Source organism: Vipera berus, assembly GCF_964194415.1.
Source record: "Vipera berus genome assembly, chromosome: 4".
Taxonomy (NCBI): domain Eukaryota; kingdom Metazoa; phylum Chordata; class Lepidosauria; order Squamata; family Viperidae; genus Vipera; species Vipera berus.
This window is the reverse complement of record NC_138206.1, coordinates 100079040-100099069: the sequence shown is the minus strand read 5'-3', so window position 1 is coordinate 100099069 and position 20030 is coordinate 100079040. Positions and strand designations below refer to the sequence as shown.

The window sequence follows — 20030 nt, the reverse complement described above, 5'->3', positions numbered from 1 at the left end:
TCAGCTCAGTATGAATTATACTTTAGTGAATGTGCCAAAAAGTGACAACTAGCAAAGTGTAAATCATGCAAAGCTAAAAGTTACCTACACCAAAGTTAGTCTTATTGTGTTGGTGGGGACAACCATACGATAGTTGGACTATAACTACAGTAGCTGTGGAATAGCATCAACAAACCAATGAAGCTATTTTATCTATCGTGCAAAATGAAGTCATTATAGATTAATGAATAACATTAACTGTAGCTTGATTCATGCTTGGTTGAAAGTCCAATGCTAGAGGAAGAATATTTTTTCTCTTGAACAAAATGCGCCCCCTACCCATGTTGCCTATTTTGCTTGATGAAGAATCTTATTATTTTGCACATAAAATTAATATTGCTTCAATGGCCTGGCTTTTACTCATTTTCCTTTCCATCTGGTTTAAGCTATCATTGGGTGAAAAAGACATGTGCAGTGAGAGGTTAGTATTGTTAAGCTTATGGTGCGGAGCCAGTCAAAGTCAAGAAAAGACATCTCACCAACTTTTGGAAAGGAAGTAGGCTGCTCTTGGGGAATCAAGAAATGGTAGGACTTTGATTAAATCTCAGTGGGCATCACGACTAATGCATATCACTGAGTTTAGTGTTCATTTTGCATGAGGTAAGGAGCTTCAAATATATTTATATTTTAAAACAATCATTCAATATAGCTCACTACATTCACCTTGATGCAGCTGTCATCAAAAGCTTCTTAATTTCATTAGTCTTACAGGTGCTTTTCCCATGGATAACCACAAAGGCATTGCAACCTTTTGGGGGTGGCTCAATAGCTGCAATCTAATATTTCAAAAATTACATTCAGTGACAATACACTCTCATTTCATATTAAAAATAATGAAGCCTACTTTGATTAAAACAGTTCATCAATTGCTATTTCATTGTGTTTAAGTGCCAAGTAGATGAGGAGAAAAATAATTAACATTTTCAAAACCCAGAAAAGAATATATCAATTTTTCCAGACTCAGTCATCATCAATATCACTAGCCTAGCAAAAGAACAATAAAGAACTTTTAATGAAATAGTTCAACATGCTTCCATAATTGCAGTGCACTTTATAAAGTAAAGTTTAACTTTCAAAACATACTTTCAAAAGCTGATTTTATGAATTGCTGAAACATACTTATGGCTGGTGCATTTCTATCCTGCTGATTATAAATATCATCCTCTTGAATGTCAGCATCTACCCAATAAAGGTTTTTTGAACTTTCACACTATAGTGTAAGTATTAACTTGAAATTTGGATCTTTAAAAGCAAATTGGTTAATTCTAAACAATAAAGGATTTTTTTTTCTGTGTAGAAGCTCTGAAAAGATATAGTTTCCTACTGTGGAATCAAGCCAAAGTATTGAAATCAAAATTACTCAACACTTGGAAACAAGGGTATATTTTACAAGGGGAACAATGTCCCAACCAATGTTAAGGGCCAATGGTAAGGGACACTGGAAATTCTAATTCAGCAGTCTCTGTTCTTAGTTTTGTAAGATATTCACATGATTCTAAACCGCAACTTCCCTCACTCCTCCATAATATACAAGATGAAGAGAACTTGTATTCAGAGTAACATAGGTTCTCCTGGATTATAGAGGCCAATTGGAAATCCATTTCTCACGAACTCTGAATGAAGTCTTGGAGGAAAAGATCATTCAGATGCCTGTTTATTGGCCTATTTCCATTAGGATTCCTCTTGGATAAGGATTGGTGCTTACAACGTAGCCATCAAAGGTAAATTAAGGGAACCATTAAAGTAATCTAAACCGCATGGCATACATCTGCAAGAGAATTGTTTGCTAAGTGAAGATAGCCAGTGAAAGGAGCTATTTTTTTTTTGAAAGTTTCTATTTGAGATGGTTCATATGACATAATCTGAGAACCGTAACCATACACAGGTTCCTAGCATGAATAGCCAATTTTACACACCTGCTGGAACATCTGAATAGTTGGAGAAAATGCCCGCAAGGAGAGAGAAAATTTCAGAAGATTAATCTGCAAATTTGACAGGAACTGCCCAGCTTTCTTCAGGAGTAAGTCATAATAAGAATGTTCTGAGACTGTATTAAAAAAAGAAAAGAAATATAAGTGAAATATAAAGTATCTGGGCAAAACAATTCCTGGAGCTAAACTTTCCGATAGCAGTAGCCTGACAGCACAGTCTTCAACTTTATAGTTATGGTTTGGGAAGAAGAATAAAAGGTAAAGGTAAAGGTTCCCCTGCACATGCGTGCTAGTCGTTTCCAACTCTAGGGGCCGGTGCTCATCTCCGTTTCAAAGCCAAAGAGCCAGTGCTTGTCCAAGGACGTCTCCGTGGTCATGTGGCCGGCATGACTAGACGCCAAAGGCGCACGGAACGCTGTTACCTTCCCACTGGAGTGGTCCCTATTTTTCTACTTGCATTTTTACATGCTTTCGAACTGCTAGGTTGGCAGAAGCTGGGATGAGTAACAGGCGCTCACTCTGTTACGGGGCACTTGGGATTCGACCCGCCAAACTACCAACCTTATGATCGACAAGCTCAGTGTCCTAACCCACTGAGCCACTGCATCCCTGGGAAGAAGAATGGAAGTAGTCAAGTAAAAAAGCCTGAAGAACAGAGATGGGTATAGCTACCTGATAAAGCCTTTCAGAGAAGCATGAATAACTGCTTTAAACTGATATTATAAACTTGCAAGAATTGCTCCAGATGGCATGACTTGAAGTGATGGTTAAAACTTAGATTCAAATTAGTTACTGGAAGAACTTCTTTTTTAAAAAAAATGTAACTTTATCAGATTTTAATAACGATAGATAAAAATCTAACAAACTAATATTCAGAATAAAAAAACTTTACATTAAAAAAGAAAAGAAAAAGAAAGCCAAAAGTGTAATATATATATATATATATATATATATATATATATATATATATATATATATATATATATATATATATATATATATATAAAGTAGCTTCTGATTTTCTTTGCAATAGTTATAAATGTAATTTTACCTTTTATTCTATGGTCATAAAAGAACTTTTATTTTTCTATGATCTAATGTTTTCTTATTATCAAAATGATATATCATGAGTTCCTTTTTTGTGTGCTTCATACAAAAAGTCTTTAAGGGTTTTCCAATCAGCAATTAAGTTTTGATAGTCTTTTTTTCTTAATCAAATATGTCAATTTGGCCATTGCAACAAGTTGCATCGTTTTTATCATCCATTCCTCCATTGTAGGCAATGTCAAATCTTTCCATCTTTGTTCATATAATAATCTCATTGCAGTTATCTCATATAACAACAAAGTTCTAAGACTTTGAATCTAAGATTTCTTTCCAACTGTTTATCACTCAATCACATATGAAAATAAAATAATTTTTATTAAGGATTATATTAAACAGATAAAACAGGTACAAAAATATAATACATTAAATAAAAAATACATTAGAAAATATAGGAAACGCAGAACATCCCCCAGAAAGAAGAGAAAAAAATAGGAAAATTTCCCCTTTATCACGAGCAAGGATATTCAACATTAACAACTGATCAGTACTTTTGAGCTACAATCTGACACTCATATACCGGTATTTCACCCCGTTTTCTATTATCTCATCTCTAAATCTTCAGTTAATCTGATTAGCCATAAAAGTCCAATAAAAGTTAACAAAATATCTAAAAACATACATATATGTTCTATGTTGTAGATTCATTTCTATTTAAAACCTAATCCAACTGTCCAGAGCCGCAGGTTGGACACATCTCTCCTAGACAATTTCTCCCCATATACCAACAATATAGCATTTTATTGTAACATTGTAACAATGTAAACTTGAATCCTTTCAACCACATATTCTACTACAGTCAATTGTACATTGTAACCAAAATTCTTAGGCCACTTTATCATATATTCTTTCACTTCTGTGCCAAATTTTAATAGAGGTTTATACATTTTAGCAATAACATGTTCATAATTTGTACATAGTTCTATCTCAAATTCTTACACTGCTCAAAACCAAAAGTTCTTCCATCTACTCTAAATCTTTCTAATAATTGTAAATAAGGGAACCAATGACAAGTGCATCCTTTTGCCACCAGAACTTCTCTTGATTTTATTTTACATTCTCCTTGAGAAAATTCTAGTATAATTTTAGTATAGTATCTCATGATAAGTTAGCCATTTGTAGTTGTCTATTATTTCTTATCTATAAAAGGCTTCTTATGCCGAGACCCAAAAAGTTATTTTTGGGTATAACCTGCATTTGTATCTATTCCATATTCTCAAAGCCAGTACCAAATTCTGCAAAAAGCTCTTAAATTGTATATCTCTTTTTAAACTTTTATTCCCACAACCTTCTCATCTGGTTTTATGTCTCTATTCAGAATTTCAAGAACTCAAATACAAAGGACAAAGACAGTGGAAAAACTTGTCTTATTCTTTTTTTATCTTACATAGTTTTGTTAGATCTCCATTAACAATAACTTGTACTTTCTGAAATTGACTTCACCCATTTTATAAAATTCTCTTCAAAGTATGTATTTTCCAAAACTAACTAGGAAAGTCCAACTGAAATTGACAAAAACTTCTCTGCATATAAAATAATTAATGCAGCTTGTTTCCATTATGTTGTTGCAAATATTCATCATAGCTCTAACACAGTCCTTTAACTGGCTTTTGGGTAATATTCTGAATCAAAGCTGCTGTATTGTGATTGATGATATTATCACTATTAACAGTTCTCTTCAGATAGCTGAACTCATGAAATACCTTGATCATCCAGAAATACCTTTATTTGCATGTAGCGTAGATTACAGCATGATAAGGTGAGTTAGGAGATACTGCACAGTATTCCAAGGTCAGAAGATGGTAATAACTCCCAGTGTCTGCACGTGGATCTGGAGCACATGTCTGCTGGTTATCACATGTCTGCCGGTAATGGAGAATGAACATCTCCAGGGATGAAGGAGGAGGAAGTCCATCCCAGAAAAGGGGAGGGGAGAGAAAATACATCACAGGATAGGAGGGGTCTGGCTGCTCACATTGTAATTTCCCCAAAACAGCCACGTGGTGGCAGCACACTCCCCGTCTGGTATTTCATAATACCACCATATAAAATCATATAACTGTAGTTATTCAATGCAAATACACGTTTGTGGTTTGCCAGTTGTCATAAAACACCTGAGAGATATATAAGAGATAACCTGAGATATATACAACATAAAAACCTGAGAGATATAAGAAATAAACACTTGAGAAATATAAGAAATAAACATGCATACATGTTGCAATAATAAGAACTGCCATTACAGGCTGCAAATACTCTAGATTAAAGTTCAAATAACTTTTCTTCTTGGAGTCAGGATCCAACCAGGAAAGGCGATGAATTCAGCCTTCAAGAGGTAAAGGCAAGACAAGTTCTGCGATAGTCTGATGAAAGTTTTTAGTGCCTTTCGATTCTTGAGCTTGATGGTCCTTAAACAGAACAAGGTCTCTGACAAGGTCTCTGACTTGGAAAGTGGGGTGAAGATGAGACCTTTGTGACTGGAGAGTGAGTTTGTTGCTCCCTGCCATGTTGCTCCCCGCCATAATTTGAAGCGGGGTTGGATACAGGTGGTTGCTGTGGATTGCCTAGAAGTGGAACAGGATGCATAGCTGTATCATGATTGTCGCTATCGCATTCTGTGCACTTGACAAAGGCTTTACAATTTTTAGCAAAATGGTCGTATGAGGCACAGCACCTGTAGCATATTCCAAGTTATTACCATCTTCTGACTATTCTGAATCAAAACTGCTGTATTGTGATTGATGATATTATCACTATTAACAGTTCTCTTCAGATAGCTGAACTCATGAAATACCTTGATCATCCAGAAATACCTTTATTTGCATGTAGCGTAGATTACAGCATGATAAGGTGAGTTAGGAGATATTGTACAGTATTCCAAGGTCAGAAGATGGTAATAACTCCCAGCGTCTGCACGTGGATCTGGAGCACATGTCTGCTGGTTATCACATGTCTGCCGGTAATGGAGAATGAACATCTCCAGGGATGAAGAAGGAGGAAGTCCATCCCAGAAAAGGGGAGGGGAGAGGAAATACATCACAGGATAGGAGGGGTCTGGCTGCCCACATTGTAATTTCCCCAAAACAGCCACGTGGTGGCAGCACAGGTAAATACCCACATTGATCTTCATGAATAAATTCTTGCAGAATTATTTTCAATCTATTATCCAGAATCATTGTGAACAACTTATAATCATTTTCAATAATGATATTGGTCTGTAATTACTTGTTAAAAGTCAAATTTTGTCCCTCTAAATATTACTGCTATATTAGCCTCTTTCCAAGTCTCTTGCATCTTTCCTCCTGGAAACTACAGTTCATCATAGTTTGTAGAGATAGTAAAAGTACATCCTCAAAACATTTAAAATGAAAATCTGATAATCAATTTGGTCCAGGTACTTTTCCTGGTTTATCCTTTTTCATTGCTTCAGAAACTTCTCTTATTGTTGTAGGTCTGTTTATAATTTGTCTTTGTTTCTCCAAAATCCTTGATAGATTTTGGTTTTACAAATATATTTTGTCCAAAGGAATATATTGTCCTTTATATAAATTAGAATAATACTGATGAAATACTTTTTGCATGGTCACATTATCTATTAATACAAAATCTTCCTCTTGACGTTTCAGTATCATTTTTTCTTCTTTTCCTTAATTTATATATTAACCATTTCCCTGGTTTATTTACAAATTCATTTTTTTTAATTTCCATTTCTCTTAATGTTAACATCAATAGCTATAAAAGCTATTGTTGAATGATATTTATCTTCTCTAGGAATTTTTTTTGCACTTCTTTTCTTTTTATTTCATCCAAAATAGCCTATATGTTTACACTTGCCTCTTCTTTTTAAGTTCAGTATTATGTTGTATAAAATAACTTCTAATATGATCTTTACTTGATCCCAAGAATTTAAATTATTTTCAAAACATTGTCTCTTTTAGTCACTATTACTTCTTTATGTAACAATGAATCATTTAATCTCCAAGTGAAAAACCTAGATTTCTTTTTGTAAACCAAACTCACAGGAGTATGATCAGAGAAAATTTGCTAAAATATCTACTTTAGATATCGTAGTAATCAAGTTCTTTCAAATTCAAATCATGTCTATTATTATAAAGGTTTTATGTCTTTCTGAAAAACGTACTATCTAAAATTACCATTTTCCATCTCCACACATCAACCAACCTGAAAATGTTCATCAAATTTAAAAAAAACCTTTAAAAATTTGCCTTGAGTTGTTTTAATATTTTTCTGAGCTGTCCAGTTGTGGCTAAACCATTCCAAACCCCCATCAATTTTCATAAGAAAGACCTATTATTTTTGTCCTTACGTTGTTCGTAAAAAGTAATTTTATCCTTACTTGAGGCATAGATTCTTAACACCAGTCTTGCCCCCATGTAAGTCCATTTGCACCCCAACAAATTATCATATTTGTCAAACAATATACATTCTGGTTTTAGTTAATATATAAAACAACTCTATTTATACTCTGCTTCCTGCTGAAATAAATTCTTCACCTAATTTTTTATAAATCAATTATTTTCTATCCTTTTTTCTAATATGGGTTTCTTACAAGCAAGTTATATCCACTTTTATTTTTCTTTAATAATAGCTTTTTTTCTCTTTTATAGAGCAATTACTCCACTGTTATCTGGAAAAACTTCCTGAGTACATGGGTTGTCAGTCAATGGATCATAAATTGGTGAGTTCTCATTCATTAGAGCAGTAGTTCTCAACCTTTTCTTCACCATGGACCCCCTTTAAATACCTTTTGTGGCCATGGATCATGGCCATGGACCCCAAGACTTAACTCAAGATTTAAATCATAACATTTAACAAAACATAATATTTCTTCATAGACACCCCGTGATGACATAGTGCCCCGCCCCAGGGTTCACGGATCTGTGGTTGAGAACCACTGCAGTAGAGCACCTCAACCAGAAGCGTGGATGGTCATCCGTTAAAAATATTCTAGTAGATCCTCACTAAACAAGGAGCTGGGCTTTTCCAACTCTGTGTTTTTATGTGGTTGAGCCTAAGGCAGATATGAAATCCCTTTGTATAACTTCTACAATTACTTTTATTGTTTTCATTATTTTACTATTTGCCTGGTTCTCCAAGATATTTCAAAAACTGTTCACATCATAGGGAACTGTAATCCTCTCATAGAACCTGGATTACTGAGCAGATTAAAAATAGCAAAATAAATTAATCACTTTGTCAAATAAAAAAACCTATAATGTGGAGGAAAAGACAACATAAAGGTATACATGTAAAAGTGAAAAACATCAAGGTGGTATTGATGTCAGGATAAACCGAAGGAAACAAAACAGGAATTTTGTTTCTACCAAGTGATTATGGACATGACTCTCTTTTCACAAATAGCAATTACAATTCCAAACTTGACTGAACACCTGGGCAGGTCCTGAAGGACTAACAATTAACCTGAAAGCACCAGCCTCACAACAATTGAAACATTAAATTACTGTTGCTTTATTGAATAAAGCATTTTGAACATGTAAGAATTAGATATGGGGATGGGAGAATATCTAGTCCAGGAGACACTTTATGTCTAAAGTTCACCCACTACATCTGGCTGTCCTTCCTTTGACTTGACTTTAGATACTGAAAAAATGTGGAGTCCTAGGAAATGAAAAGAGTTGTGAGGAAATTTAGTTTCTTGCCTACTAGCTTTAGATAAGTGTGATATAAATCTCCCTTGAGTCAATGAACATGTAGTTTTTTGGCAATAATACAGAAGTGGTTGTATTACCTTCTTCCTTTCTTGAGTACCCAATCTAGTCTACAGCCCTAACACCCCCCTATATTCTCCCATCTCCGTATTCACTGTGTCTGACTTTGCTTAGTTTTTTCAGCATCAGCCAAGATCAGCTTGGTTTTGCTACCTTTGTGACTCCCAATATGTAATCTATTCTAATCCAATTAATACTGGAAATATTCCATTGTATCTAGAAATGGAGGTAAGTGGAGAACCCTAGCATGTGGTGAGCGTTTCTTTTATACTGCCTCTGGGAGCTGACAATTTGTTACAGGTTGGCTGAATATGATTTTGAATCTGATAACAACTGAGATTAGGAAAAATAACTTTACAACTTTATAAATAGAAATATTTTTTCCTAACATTCAAGCCAATCCATAATTACATAATTAGAAGCACAATCTGATCACAATCAGCATTATTAAAAGAGTCTGCAACATTCTGTACATTCCACCATAATTCTCACTTTTGATTCCCATAGCAAAGCTAATTTTTTTTGCCTCTGAAGAAAGAGTTAATTTTTTATAACTTTACATTAATAATTTTTCAGCCAATCAGGAAACCTGACTAAACCTCTCAGTTCAACCCAGAATCTGGGATTGACTAAATTCCAGATGGCGCTTGGACCGATTCCCACCTCCCTCTCCCACAACCCGGTCGAGTCCTTAGTTAATGCCTGGCAACAGGCTGCTTCGGAGGCGCTCGACCGCGTTGTCCCTTTGCGGCCTCTGACCCGGCGCAAGTCCCGACTCGCTCCTTGGTTCTCCAAGGACCTGCGGGAGATGAAGCGCCAGAGAAGGGGCCTAGAGAGCATTTGGAGAGCCAGTCGGTCTGAGTCTGACCGAACACAGTTAAGATCCTTTTCTAGATCCTATCTTGTGGCAATGAGGGTGGCAAAGCGCGCCTACTTCACCACCCTCATTGCGTCCGCAGATAATCGCCCGGCCGCCCTATTTAGAGTGGTCCGCTCCCTTTTAAGTCAAGAGACGGGAGAGGACCCCCTACATAGACGAGCTGAGGAATTTAGTAAATATCTGGTGGACAAAATTGCTCAGATTCGGGCTGGTCTGGACTCTGACTGGGCAGTATCTAACGAGAGGAAAACGATGAAGTTGGCCGAGTACATTTGGGAAGAGTTCGATCCTGTGACTCCGGATGAAGTGGACAAGATCATGGGGAAACTAAGTGCCGCCACATGTTTGTTGGACCCGTGTCCCTCCTGGCTAGTCTATGCATCTCGGGAGGTTACACGAGGCTGGCTCCTAGCAGTTATCAATGCCTCACTGAGTGAAGGGTACTTCCCTGCTGCCTTGAAAGAGGCGATGGTAAGGCCCCTCCTCAAGAAACCAGCACTGGACCCAGCTGTTTTAAACAACTTCTGTCCTGTCTCCAACCTTCGCTTCCTTGCGAAGGTCGTTGAGAGCGTGGTGGCACGACAGCTCCCTTTGAACCTGGAGGAAGCTGAATAACTAGATCCGTACCAATCGGGTTTCAGACCAGGGCACAGCACGGAGACGGCATTGGTCGCGCTGGTGAATGATCTCTGGCGGGCCCGAGATAGAGGTTATTCCTCTGTCCTGGTCCTATTAGATCTATCAGCGGCTTTTGATACCATCGACCATGGTATCTTACTGCGTCGTCTTGAGGGGCTGGGAGTGGGAGGCACCATTCTGCGGTGGTTCTCCTCCTACCTCTCGGACCGTTCGCAGACGGTGTTGGCAGGAGGGCAGAGGTCAAGCCCTAGGCCTCTTAATTGTGGAGTGCCTCAGGGTTCGGTGCTCTCGCCCCTCCTGTTCAACATCTATATGAAGCCGCTGGGAGAGATCATCCGTAGCTTCGGGGTGAAATATCATCAATATGCTGATGATACCCAGCTATTCATCTCCACCCCGAACCAACCCAGTGATGCCCTTGATGTGATGTCCCGTTGTCTGGAAGCGGTACAGATTTGGATGGGAGAAAACAGGCTTCGACTCAACCCGGCCAAGACTGAGTGGCTGTACATACCGTCATCTCGTTTAGTCCAAGAGGTTCCATCTCTGACTATAGGAGGAGAGATGTTACCTCCCATTGATAGAGCACGCAATCTGGGCGTCCTCCTAGATTCACGACTCAGTTTTGAAGATCACATTGGAGCCGTGGCTAGGGGGGCATTTGCACAGATCCGTCTTATATACCAATTGCGCCCCTTTTTGGACCGAGATGCCCTACGTACAGTCACCCACGCACTCGTTACCTCCCGTATTGATTACTGTAATGCTCTCTACATGGGGCTGCCCTTGAAGACCACCCGGAGGCTTCAGCTGGTGCAGAATGCAGCTGCACGGGTTGTGATGGGAGCTCCCCGATACTCCCATATTACACCCCTCCTGCGTGAGCTGCATTGGCTACCAGTTGCCCTCCGGGTGAGATTTAAGGCGCTGGTACTTACCTTTAAAGCCCTACATGGCTTAGGTCCGGGATACTTGCAGGACCATCTGCTGCCGGGAACAAATTCCCATCGTCCAGTACGCTCACACAGAGAAGGCCTCCTCAGGGTACCGTCAGCTAGGCAATGTCGGCTGGCGACCCCCAGGGGGAGGGCCTTCTCTGTGGGAGCGCCAACCCTATGGAATCAGCTCCCCCCTGAGCTTCGGATGGCCCAAAACCTCCAATCCTTTCGCCGCGGCCTCAAAACACACCTGTTCCACCAGGCTGACCTAGACTAACAGGCATTTTAATTAATTTATATTTAGTATTTTTAATTCATTTTTAAAATTCTCTAATTTTTTATTGCACTGATGTTCTCAATTTCATTTTATCTTGATTTATGTACTTATTATATGTTTTGTTGTTAGCCGCCCTGAGTCCTTCGGGAGATAGGGCGGGATATAAATCCCATCAATAAATAAATAAATAAATAAATGCAAAACACAGCAAGGCAAATCTGTCACAAATACAATCACAACTTGTTCTTAAACTTTAAATAATAAAGTATATTCAACAAAACCTAGTCAGTTCTGGCATTCAAGGCAAAATAGTTTGGTTAAAGATGTTCATATAACTCAAGAGAGGAAGGATACAAAAAAAAATATTGGCCAGCCAAGTGCCAGCAATCAGAGATAAGAAGTGACAGGAACAGCAGATAACTAATGAAAAAATTACAGGGAACAAAAGGCCATCTGAATGCCAAACAAAGAGAATGGGAACAATCCCCTTGGAATTTAAGAAATAAACATGACAACCCCTAAAATAAGTATAAAAACACAGCATGAATGATTTTTTTTTGGGGGGGGGAAATCACTCATTTATTCATTCATTTATATACTCCCAGTTCCAAGATTCTGAAAGTTTAACAAAAATAGATGCCGTAAAATCAAGATCAATAAAAATTAGAAAAACCAGCGCTTCACTAGTAAAAAATCAACACATACATCACAAAACAAAGGTCTACACTGAACAAAATAATCTGTACTACTTAGTGGAAACCATAGAATGATTTACCTAGGCAAGCCTCCAGAGACAATGGTTTGGCACAGTACCATATATCTTATGTTTGTATAATGTTCTACATGTTGTTTTGTATATTCACTGAGAGAATTTGAGAGCAATTTACAAGTTATTTTTTCCTAAGGCAACTTCCATGTAGATGATGAGTACAATCATTCCCAAATGGTAGCCACAGCAATTGTTGCTACTCACAGAAATAAATGTACAGGCACATATGTCCCAATTCACACTGAGGTTCATCATTTGCAAGGGGAAAACAAGCACTGTTATTTGCCACTCTTAGTCTGGCCAAAGAAACTCAGTCATGCATTCATTTAGCAGATCTATACTACAAATGTGCCCAAGTCTGATATATTGGTTAATGTTTTAGACGGGAACTGACGAAGCCAAGCTCATGCTCCCCTCTCCCTCAGCTACAGAAATTAAGTGGGTAAATTTGGGCTAGTACTTCTCCAATTTTCAAACAGAGGCAATGTCAGCTTTCCCAAATTGGTCAGTTAGAGAAGAAAGACTCTAAAATCCATTGTTAATGAAAGTACACTTTACTAAAGGCAAGTGATTACAGAGTAGCAAAGCCGGATCTGACGTTTCATGCCCAAAGCATCTGCTTAACTTTTCCCTTCTCCCCACCTTTCCCCTGGTTATCTTAAATTATCCAATTACATTCAAACAAATTGTTTTGGTAACAGTCCTTGGCTTGGTGGGCTAGATGGCGTTACATTCCATTCCATGACCTTGGAATGGCCCACGGCTCCCACGGGACAGCACAAAGAATAGTTCTGATTCCCCTCATCCCAGCTCCCCTCTACCTCCCCACAGCTCCCTCCCCCCATTGCCTATGACAGGCTGGCATCTGGCGAAGCATGGCTAGTGTAGCAGGATGGCAGCCCTGACAGACATCAGTACAGATTTAAAATTCATCTTCAACCAATGTTTTGAAATGTTTCCTTTCTATACAATCTTTGGATGGCAAAACTTAAAATGAAACTAGAAAAAAGAAGCAGCGTTCTCATGTTGCCTCAGAATTCTTCCTGTACCTACAGAGGTTTTCTATAACTGAGGCAATTTATTTTCAAAAGTACTTTAATTTAGTTTTGTTCTTTGTAAAAATCTGTCTTTTAACATTTGAGTTAGATAATAAAGGCCTTAATTTTACAAGCCCTAGTATTATACCACCTGTTACAATAGAATAAGTCACTTAAATTCTTGTTCAATCCAGGGCAACTCACTTGAATATTATCCTTTAATGACTCTGCCTCATGGATCTGTTCCAATACACAATTCATATTTTGGGATTGCTATACAAGTAAAAAAAAGGGATGCGGTGGCTCAGTGGGTTAGGACGCTGAGCTTGTCGATCAGAAGGTTGGCAGTTTGGCGGGCCGAATCCCGAGTGCCGCGTAGCAGAGTGAGCGCCTGTTACTCGTCCCAGCTTCTGCTAACCTAGCAGTTCGAAAGCATGTAAAAAATGCAAGTAGAAAAATAGGGACCACTCCGGTGGGAAGGTAACAGCGCTCCGTGGGCCTTTGGCATCTAGTTATGCCAGCCACATGACCACGGAGACGTCCTCGGACAAACACTGGCTCTTCGGCTTTGAAACGGAGATGAGCACCGGCCCCTAGAGTTGGAAACGACTAGCACGCATGTGCGGGGGAACCTTTACCTTTTATACAAGTAAAAACCTTATATGTCACCAAAGATGATACTGGGTTTTATAAAATGCTGGGAAAGTTTTTACCAATGTTATATCCTTGAGGTACATTGGAACTACATTGCCCTTCATTCCTCTCAGATGAGGACCACAGGCCAAATAACTGGAGAAGCCAAATAATTGGAGAAACCTATTATCAAATTAAAAAAGATATTCTTTCCATATTCCCAGTGGAGGCATCTCAATAGAACTGGTGAATAGATCACTTATTTGAAACCTTTCTAGATAAGGGAGATCACACACTTGTGCTCGGGATGGTTGCTGCTTATGAAGAGACCATAGGATAGATTTCAGTAAAGCATTTAACAATGTAGACCACAACTTACTTCTTGGTAAGCTAGAAAAATGTGGGATAGACAGCATCTCCACCAGATGGATTTGTAACGGGCTGAAAAACTGCACTCAACATGTAATCTTTAATGGAACTACATCTACATGGAGGGAAGTAAGCAGTGGGGTACCCCAAGGTTCTCTTTTAGGCCCAGAACTCTTCAACATCTTCATAAATGGTTTAGATGAGGGAATAGAAGGGAAACTCATCAAATTTGCAGACGACACTAGGATCATGGAGTCCTAGTGGACAATCATTTAAATATGAGCCAGCAGTATGTGGCAGCAGCCAAAAAAGCCAAAGCACTCCTATGCTGCATTGATAGAGGGATAGAATCAAGATCACATGACAGATTAGTACCACTTTATAAAGCCTTAGTAGGACTACACTTAGAACACCACACCCAATTTTGGTCACTATGTTGTATAAAAGATGTTGAGAATGGGTGCAAGAACTGAGTATGTCTAGATTAGTAAAAAGAAGGACTAGGTGTGATATGATAGCGGGGGTCAATCTATTTTCCAAAGACAGAAGGCAAGACAAGAAACAATGGATGGAAACTAATCAGGGAGAGAATCAACCTAGAACTAAGGAGAAATTTCCTAACAGTGAGAATAATCAACTAATGGAATGCCTTGTCTTCAGAAGTTGTGAGTGCCCCATCACAGAAGGTTTTTAAGAAGAGACTGGACAACCACTTGTCTGAATTGGTATAGACTCTCCTGCTTGTACAGGGAGTTGGACTAGATGACCTCCAAAGTTCCTTCCAACTCTGTTATTCTATGTTCCATATTGAAATACAGTTTTAAATTATATAGTTATTCAAATAAAGATTTGACAATGTATATTGCTTACCTCCTTTTTGATATATTGTTAGTTCTTTCACCGTTTCCAAAAACTGCCAGAATTTCTCATTGCTTTCTTCTGCAATGAATTCACTGTTAAAATGTATATTAAAAAAATTAATATAGTTCATAACAGATATTTTTTTAAAGAAAAATCTAAATATTTATAAGAATGCACAGCTGGTCCTTGACATATGACTGGTCACTTAACAACTATGTGAAGTCAATGACAGACACACACCCCCAAAAGGTACTTACAGCTCACATTTATGGCCATTTGCAGCATCTCGTGGTCACATGATTGCAATTTACCTCTTTTTTTGTCAAAAACTGGCCATTATTTCAGTTTTCTGCAAAAATGCTCCATATCAAACAATGCAGCATTCATTTAACAATTACCACAAAAAAGTTACAAAATCTAATCTGGTCACATGAGGATCCACTTTATGACCATCACAACATACAACTGTAATGGGCAGGTTTCATTACGGTTGTATGTCGATGAGTACATATAGTCTTCCACTGATTTTGAAAGAAAAAATAAAATGTTTATCCTGTAAGTCAAAATACTTCATTAAATTTTCAAAATTCAAAATACTTTACAACTACCTTTATATAGCTTTGCTTAGAAAGGTTCCTATACTATAGACTAATAATTCAAGTCAAAGTGCTAAAAAAGATATATGTAACTGTATTATACTGAAGTCAAAAGAATTTAAGGTGGTCAATAGGTTTATGATCCCATTAATGCATCTTGATAGTTTTCAGTAATTTCAGTTCTACTTGAAATTAATGGCTATATGAGAAAACATGCTTAGGATTGTTCTGCAAAGATCTCTGTTACTTTATAGAGGTGTAATTGTTGAGACTAATAATATTCACCCTCATAAAAATAATTAAGAATCATAGCATTCCGCTGGCTGAGAACCCATTAGACAAGTAATATAAGCTGGGCTAATGAATACCACAATATGAGAAGTACGGAAGCTCTACATTCCTTCCCTTATACAATATTTGTAACTTTTGAGACTACTGAATATAGACAGCAAACAGAGACTCAAAATATGTACATTTTGCATGTATTTTTTATTTTTTTTATTTTTAATTCCATTTATATCCCGCCCTTCTCCGAAGACTCAGGGCGGCTTACAAGCTTAGCAGTAGCCTTCATTCTATGTATATGCCTGCTTATTAGGGCTTTCACGCCCCCCCCCCCCAAGCGGCATTATTACAAAGTCAGCTTAATTGCCCCCAACAATCTGGGTCCTCATTTTACCTACCTCGGAAGGATGGAAGGCTGAGTCAACCTTGAGCCTGGTGGGATGCGAACCTGCACTAATTGCAGGCAGCTGGTGTTACTTAAGGAGGCATTAGCCCACTGCTCCACCAAGAGATTTCACTGGATGTTACTTAGATAAAATCCATAAGATAAGATTTTAATTCACGTACTTTTTTCTACCCCTAATACCTATTCCTGCCTTTCACTGTTCAATGTACATTAAGAATATAAACATTTTTGCATAATTGGCTCACAGCCATAATGTAAATTATTTGACTTTGACTCAACATCTTGTATGAATTTGGCTAATTGCAATTTATCCATTATACTTTGAATAATAAATAGCTGATGAATGTAATTTGTATATCTATCCAACAATTGGTCATACTAACTCAATATATCTCAATCTTGCACTATTTATTTCAGTGATTAACTTGTTCAGGATCCAACCTAGAAGTGGGTGGGGATTTGTAATCCTTCAAATATGGCTGAATTATAGTTTTTGGCATCAGTCATAATTATCTATATTAGCTGAGCTGATAAAAAGGTTCTCTCATTTCTCCTGTCTCCCTACATTAATAGTACAAAGTCAAAAATTAAGTGATCAACTGGATTATTTATTTTACTGAAAATACAGCAACTTGTGCATTATTAACAGAAGCAAACATTTAACCAACATCAAAGTTTTCAAAAGAATCTCAGAGGACAGATAGCTGACTTGTTTATTGCTAAGACATAGTTTGCATCTATTTTGAGGGCAGTCAAAGGAACAACCAGCTGCCCAACTGTACACCACTGATTGCTAGGCAATACATCATCCGAGCAGTAGAGAATATTTCTCAACTATACAGTATCAAGTATTTTTCCACTCTTCATTACTTTACTCATGTTGAATATATAAACATGTGCGTGCACACCCATATTTATGTAAAGTAGCAATATGCAAAGACTGAAACATCATGTAAAGAACCAACATCAAAGCACCAAATTTTGATATATATATGTGTTGAAAAATGAAGGTTTTTTTGCTAGCATTCTGTTACCTTATAATGCCTATTACACATGTGTTATATTATAATTTCTAGTCAAAGTATCTGTTCATTATACTGGCTAAGATTTCTGGGAGTTCATCATATCCAGAGAACATTACTAGAAAAGAAGTCCTAAGATATTGGAATCAGATTCAAAGGACTAAACATCTACAGGAACAGGGGGTTTCATTAAAAAGATGAAACATACATTACAATGTCATGACACAAGCTCTATGACTTATGTATTTGCGTTTCACAATGCAAGTACAATATAGGCACATTTGGGTTATATTGTTGTTACATGTTTCATCAATTGCCTATTTTTCCTCACTCAGTAAATACCATGTCACAGGATCATTTGAATTCCACAAATATTGTCAATTTTTCCCCCATTATAGGACCTGTTAAAACAACACCCAGTCACCACTTTACTGTCTCTTCTTTATGGAGATTAAAATAAGCATACTTAATGGTTGAAAATAGAAAAACTTGGAAATTAATAATCTATAGTACTTAATTAGCAGTTTGCAACTTCAACCCTCTTGTTTTGAAATAGTCTTCCTAAAATTTCAATCTTTGGGATATATCCAGGACTAGGTCCCAAAAACAGGCATACGGTACAACACATATAGATGTCTGCTGACAAACAATGCGATGTATTATTTTTTATTTCACTTCTCCAAGTAGCTCAAGAATGATCTTACAAGAGACCTACTGAAATGGGTTGGAATGAAAGCAATTATTTCCAAGCATCCAGTGAATTTCCATCATCAAATGTAATCCAAAGCCAGATCTTAATGCACTCTCTCCTTGCTTGCTCAATCTCGTGTTTTGTTAGGATAGTTGCAGAAGGTATTTAATCCATGTTGTGTAATGATTAATGCTACATTTGGGCAAGGGACCCACATTGGAGTTTCTACTGTAATTATGGAGTCATTGTATATTTTCTGTCAGTCTCCCTCAGCCTGATCTACCTCATGAGGTTGCTGCAGAGATAGACTGGGAGGAGACCCATGGAGGGAAACAGAGTGGTCATCACACATTTTGATGTCTTTGTCTAAATGATGTGAATAACGTGCTGTGTGTCCCTTGCGTCATGATGCAACTGATGAAAACTACCCAGTTTGCATGATGCCATTGTATCTTATGTGTGGTTGCTAATGGGAAGACCCATGTAAGGGTTCTTGAGCTCTCCAGACAAAAAGTGGGATAATACAGGTAGACCTCGACTTACAACCACAATTAAGTCCAAATTTCCATTACCGAGCAGGACAGTTCTAAGTGAGTTTTGTCCCATTTTACAACCTTTCTTGCCACAGTTGTTAGGCGAATCGCTGCAGTTGTTAAGTTAGTAACACAGATGTTCAGTGAGTCCCGCTTCCCCATTGACTTTGCTTGTCAGAAGGTTGCAAAAGGTGATCACATGACCCCAGGACACTATAACTGTCACAAATACATGCCAGTTATCAAGCATCCGAATTCCGATCACAGAGATAAGGGTCTCAAGTCACTTTTTTCAGTGTCATTGCAACTTGAAATGGTTTCACGACTATAAACAAATGGTTGCAAGTCGAGGAGTACCTGTAACGCAGCAACACACATCCTGCATCTCAGCTCTTGAGGTCTACAAGCTTCTTCGTCCATTCACACACAAGGCACTCCAAAACTTAGCATCAACACACATCTGGAAGGCACTCGCCTAGAGAAGGTTGCGCAAGGACTTCCACACGCTCCTCTTAACTTGCGCCGCTGGACTAACTCTTTTCTCGTCTCCTCGTCTTTTTTTTTTCCTACCAATTTGGGGCAGAGGGCAGGCGGCGCTTAGAGTGCCCCGGGCCACCCCCGCCCAAAGCCCACCGCGGAGGGAGCTTTTCTCGGGAAGTGGGCACGGGGAAAGCCTCTGCTTTCCCGGGCATGCTTTCCTTCTCCTCCTCCTCCTCCACGCACGCAACGCACGCACCTGGCCTCCAGAAGCAGCGGGGTCGCCGGCCACTTGGCCGCCAGCCGGGCAGTGACCGCCTTGCGCGGGGCGCTTTGGGCGCCTCGCGGCCCTACACTAAGGAAGAGCATCCCGGCCACAAAAAGCGGCACCGGTCCGGCCACCATCCTGTCGAGTTTTGCCTTTAAAAAAGAAAGAAAGAAAGAAAGAAATCGCCCGAAGCGGCTGCCACGCAAAGCTTCAGTCCAGTCTCTTATCTCGCGAGCCAATCCCTTTGGTCATTCCCGGCTTGCCCGCCCCCTTTGGTCCAGCCTTCGGGTCTCGCGGTTCCCATTGGAGCTTTCCTTGGACCAATCGGCAACGAACGCAACAGCGGCGGCCCGGGGAGGCCTACAAAGGGGAGGGGCCTGAAGGGCAGACGGGGCGTGAGGGGGGGGGGCGCGCATTCCTACCCAGGATTTACGCGCGCGCTTTAAGGTCAGAAGACGATCGCCACTGGGAAATTGCCTGCGGAGATTGACTTGCTATTTCCTTCTCTTCCCTCTTTGCAATCCT

The 20030-nt window shown here is 38.6% G+C and overlaps 1 protein-coding gene across 3 annotated transcripts in view; it reads right to left on the bottom strand.

The window, feature by feature from the left end:
• The window catches only part of UGGT2 (UDP-glucose glycoprotein glucosyltransferase 2), an 88423-nt gene extending 68705 nt beyond the window's left edge, over nt 1–19718 (bottom strand). For all 3 annotated transcript variants that reach the window (XR_014026302.1, XM_081326764.1, XM_081326763.1), the window contains exons 1-4: nt 19497–19718; nt 15237–15319; nt 1956–2086; nt 703–815 (exon numbers count right to left, since the gene is read on the bottom strand). Coding sequence is in view for 2 of the 3 variants with exons in the window: in XM_081326764.1 (XP_081182890.1) it covers nt 703–815; nt 1956–2086; nt 15237–15319; nt 19497–19642 (473 nt within the window). In the remaining variant the exon portion in view is untranslated. The remainder of the gene's footprint in view (nt 1–702; nt 816–1955; nt 2087–15236; nt 15320–19496) is intronic.
• Between the last annotated feature and the right edge of the window lie 312 nt (nt 19719–20030).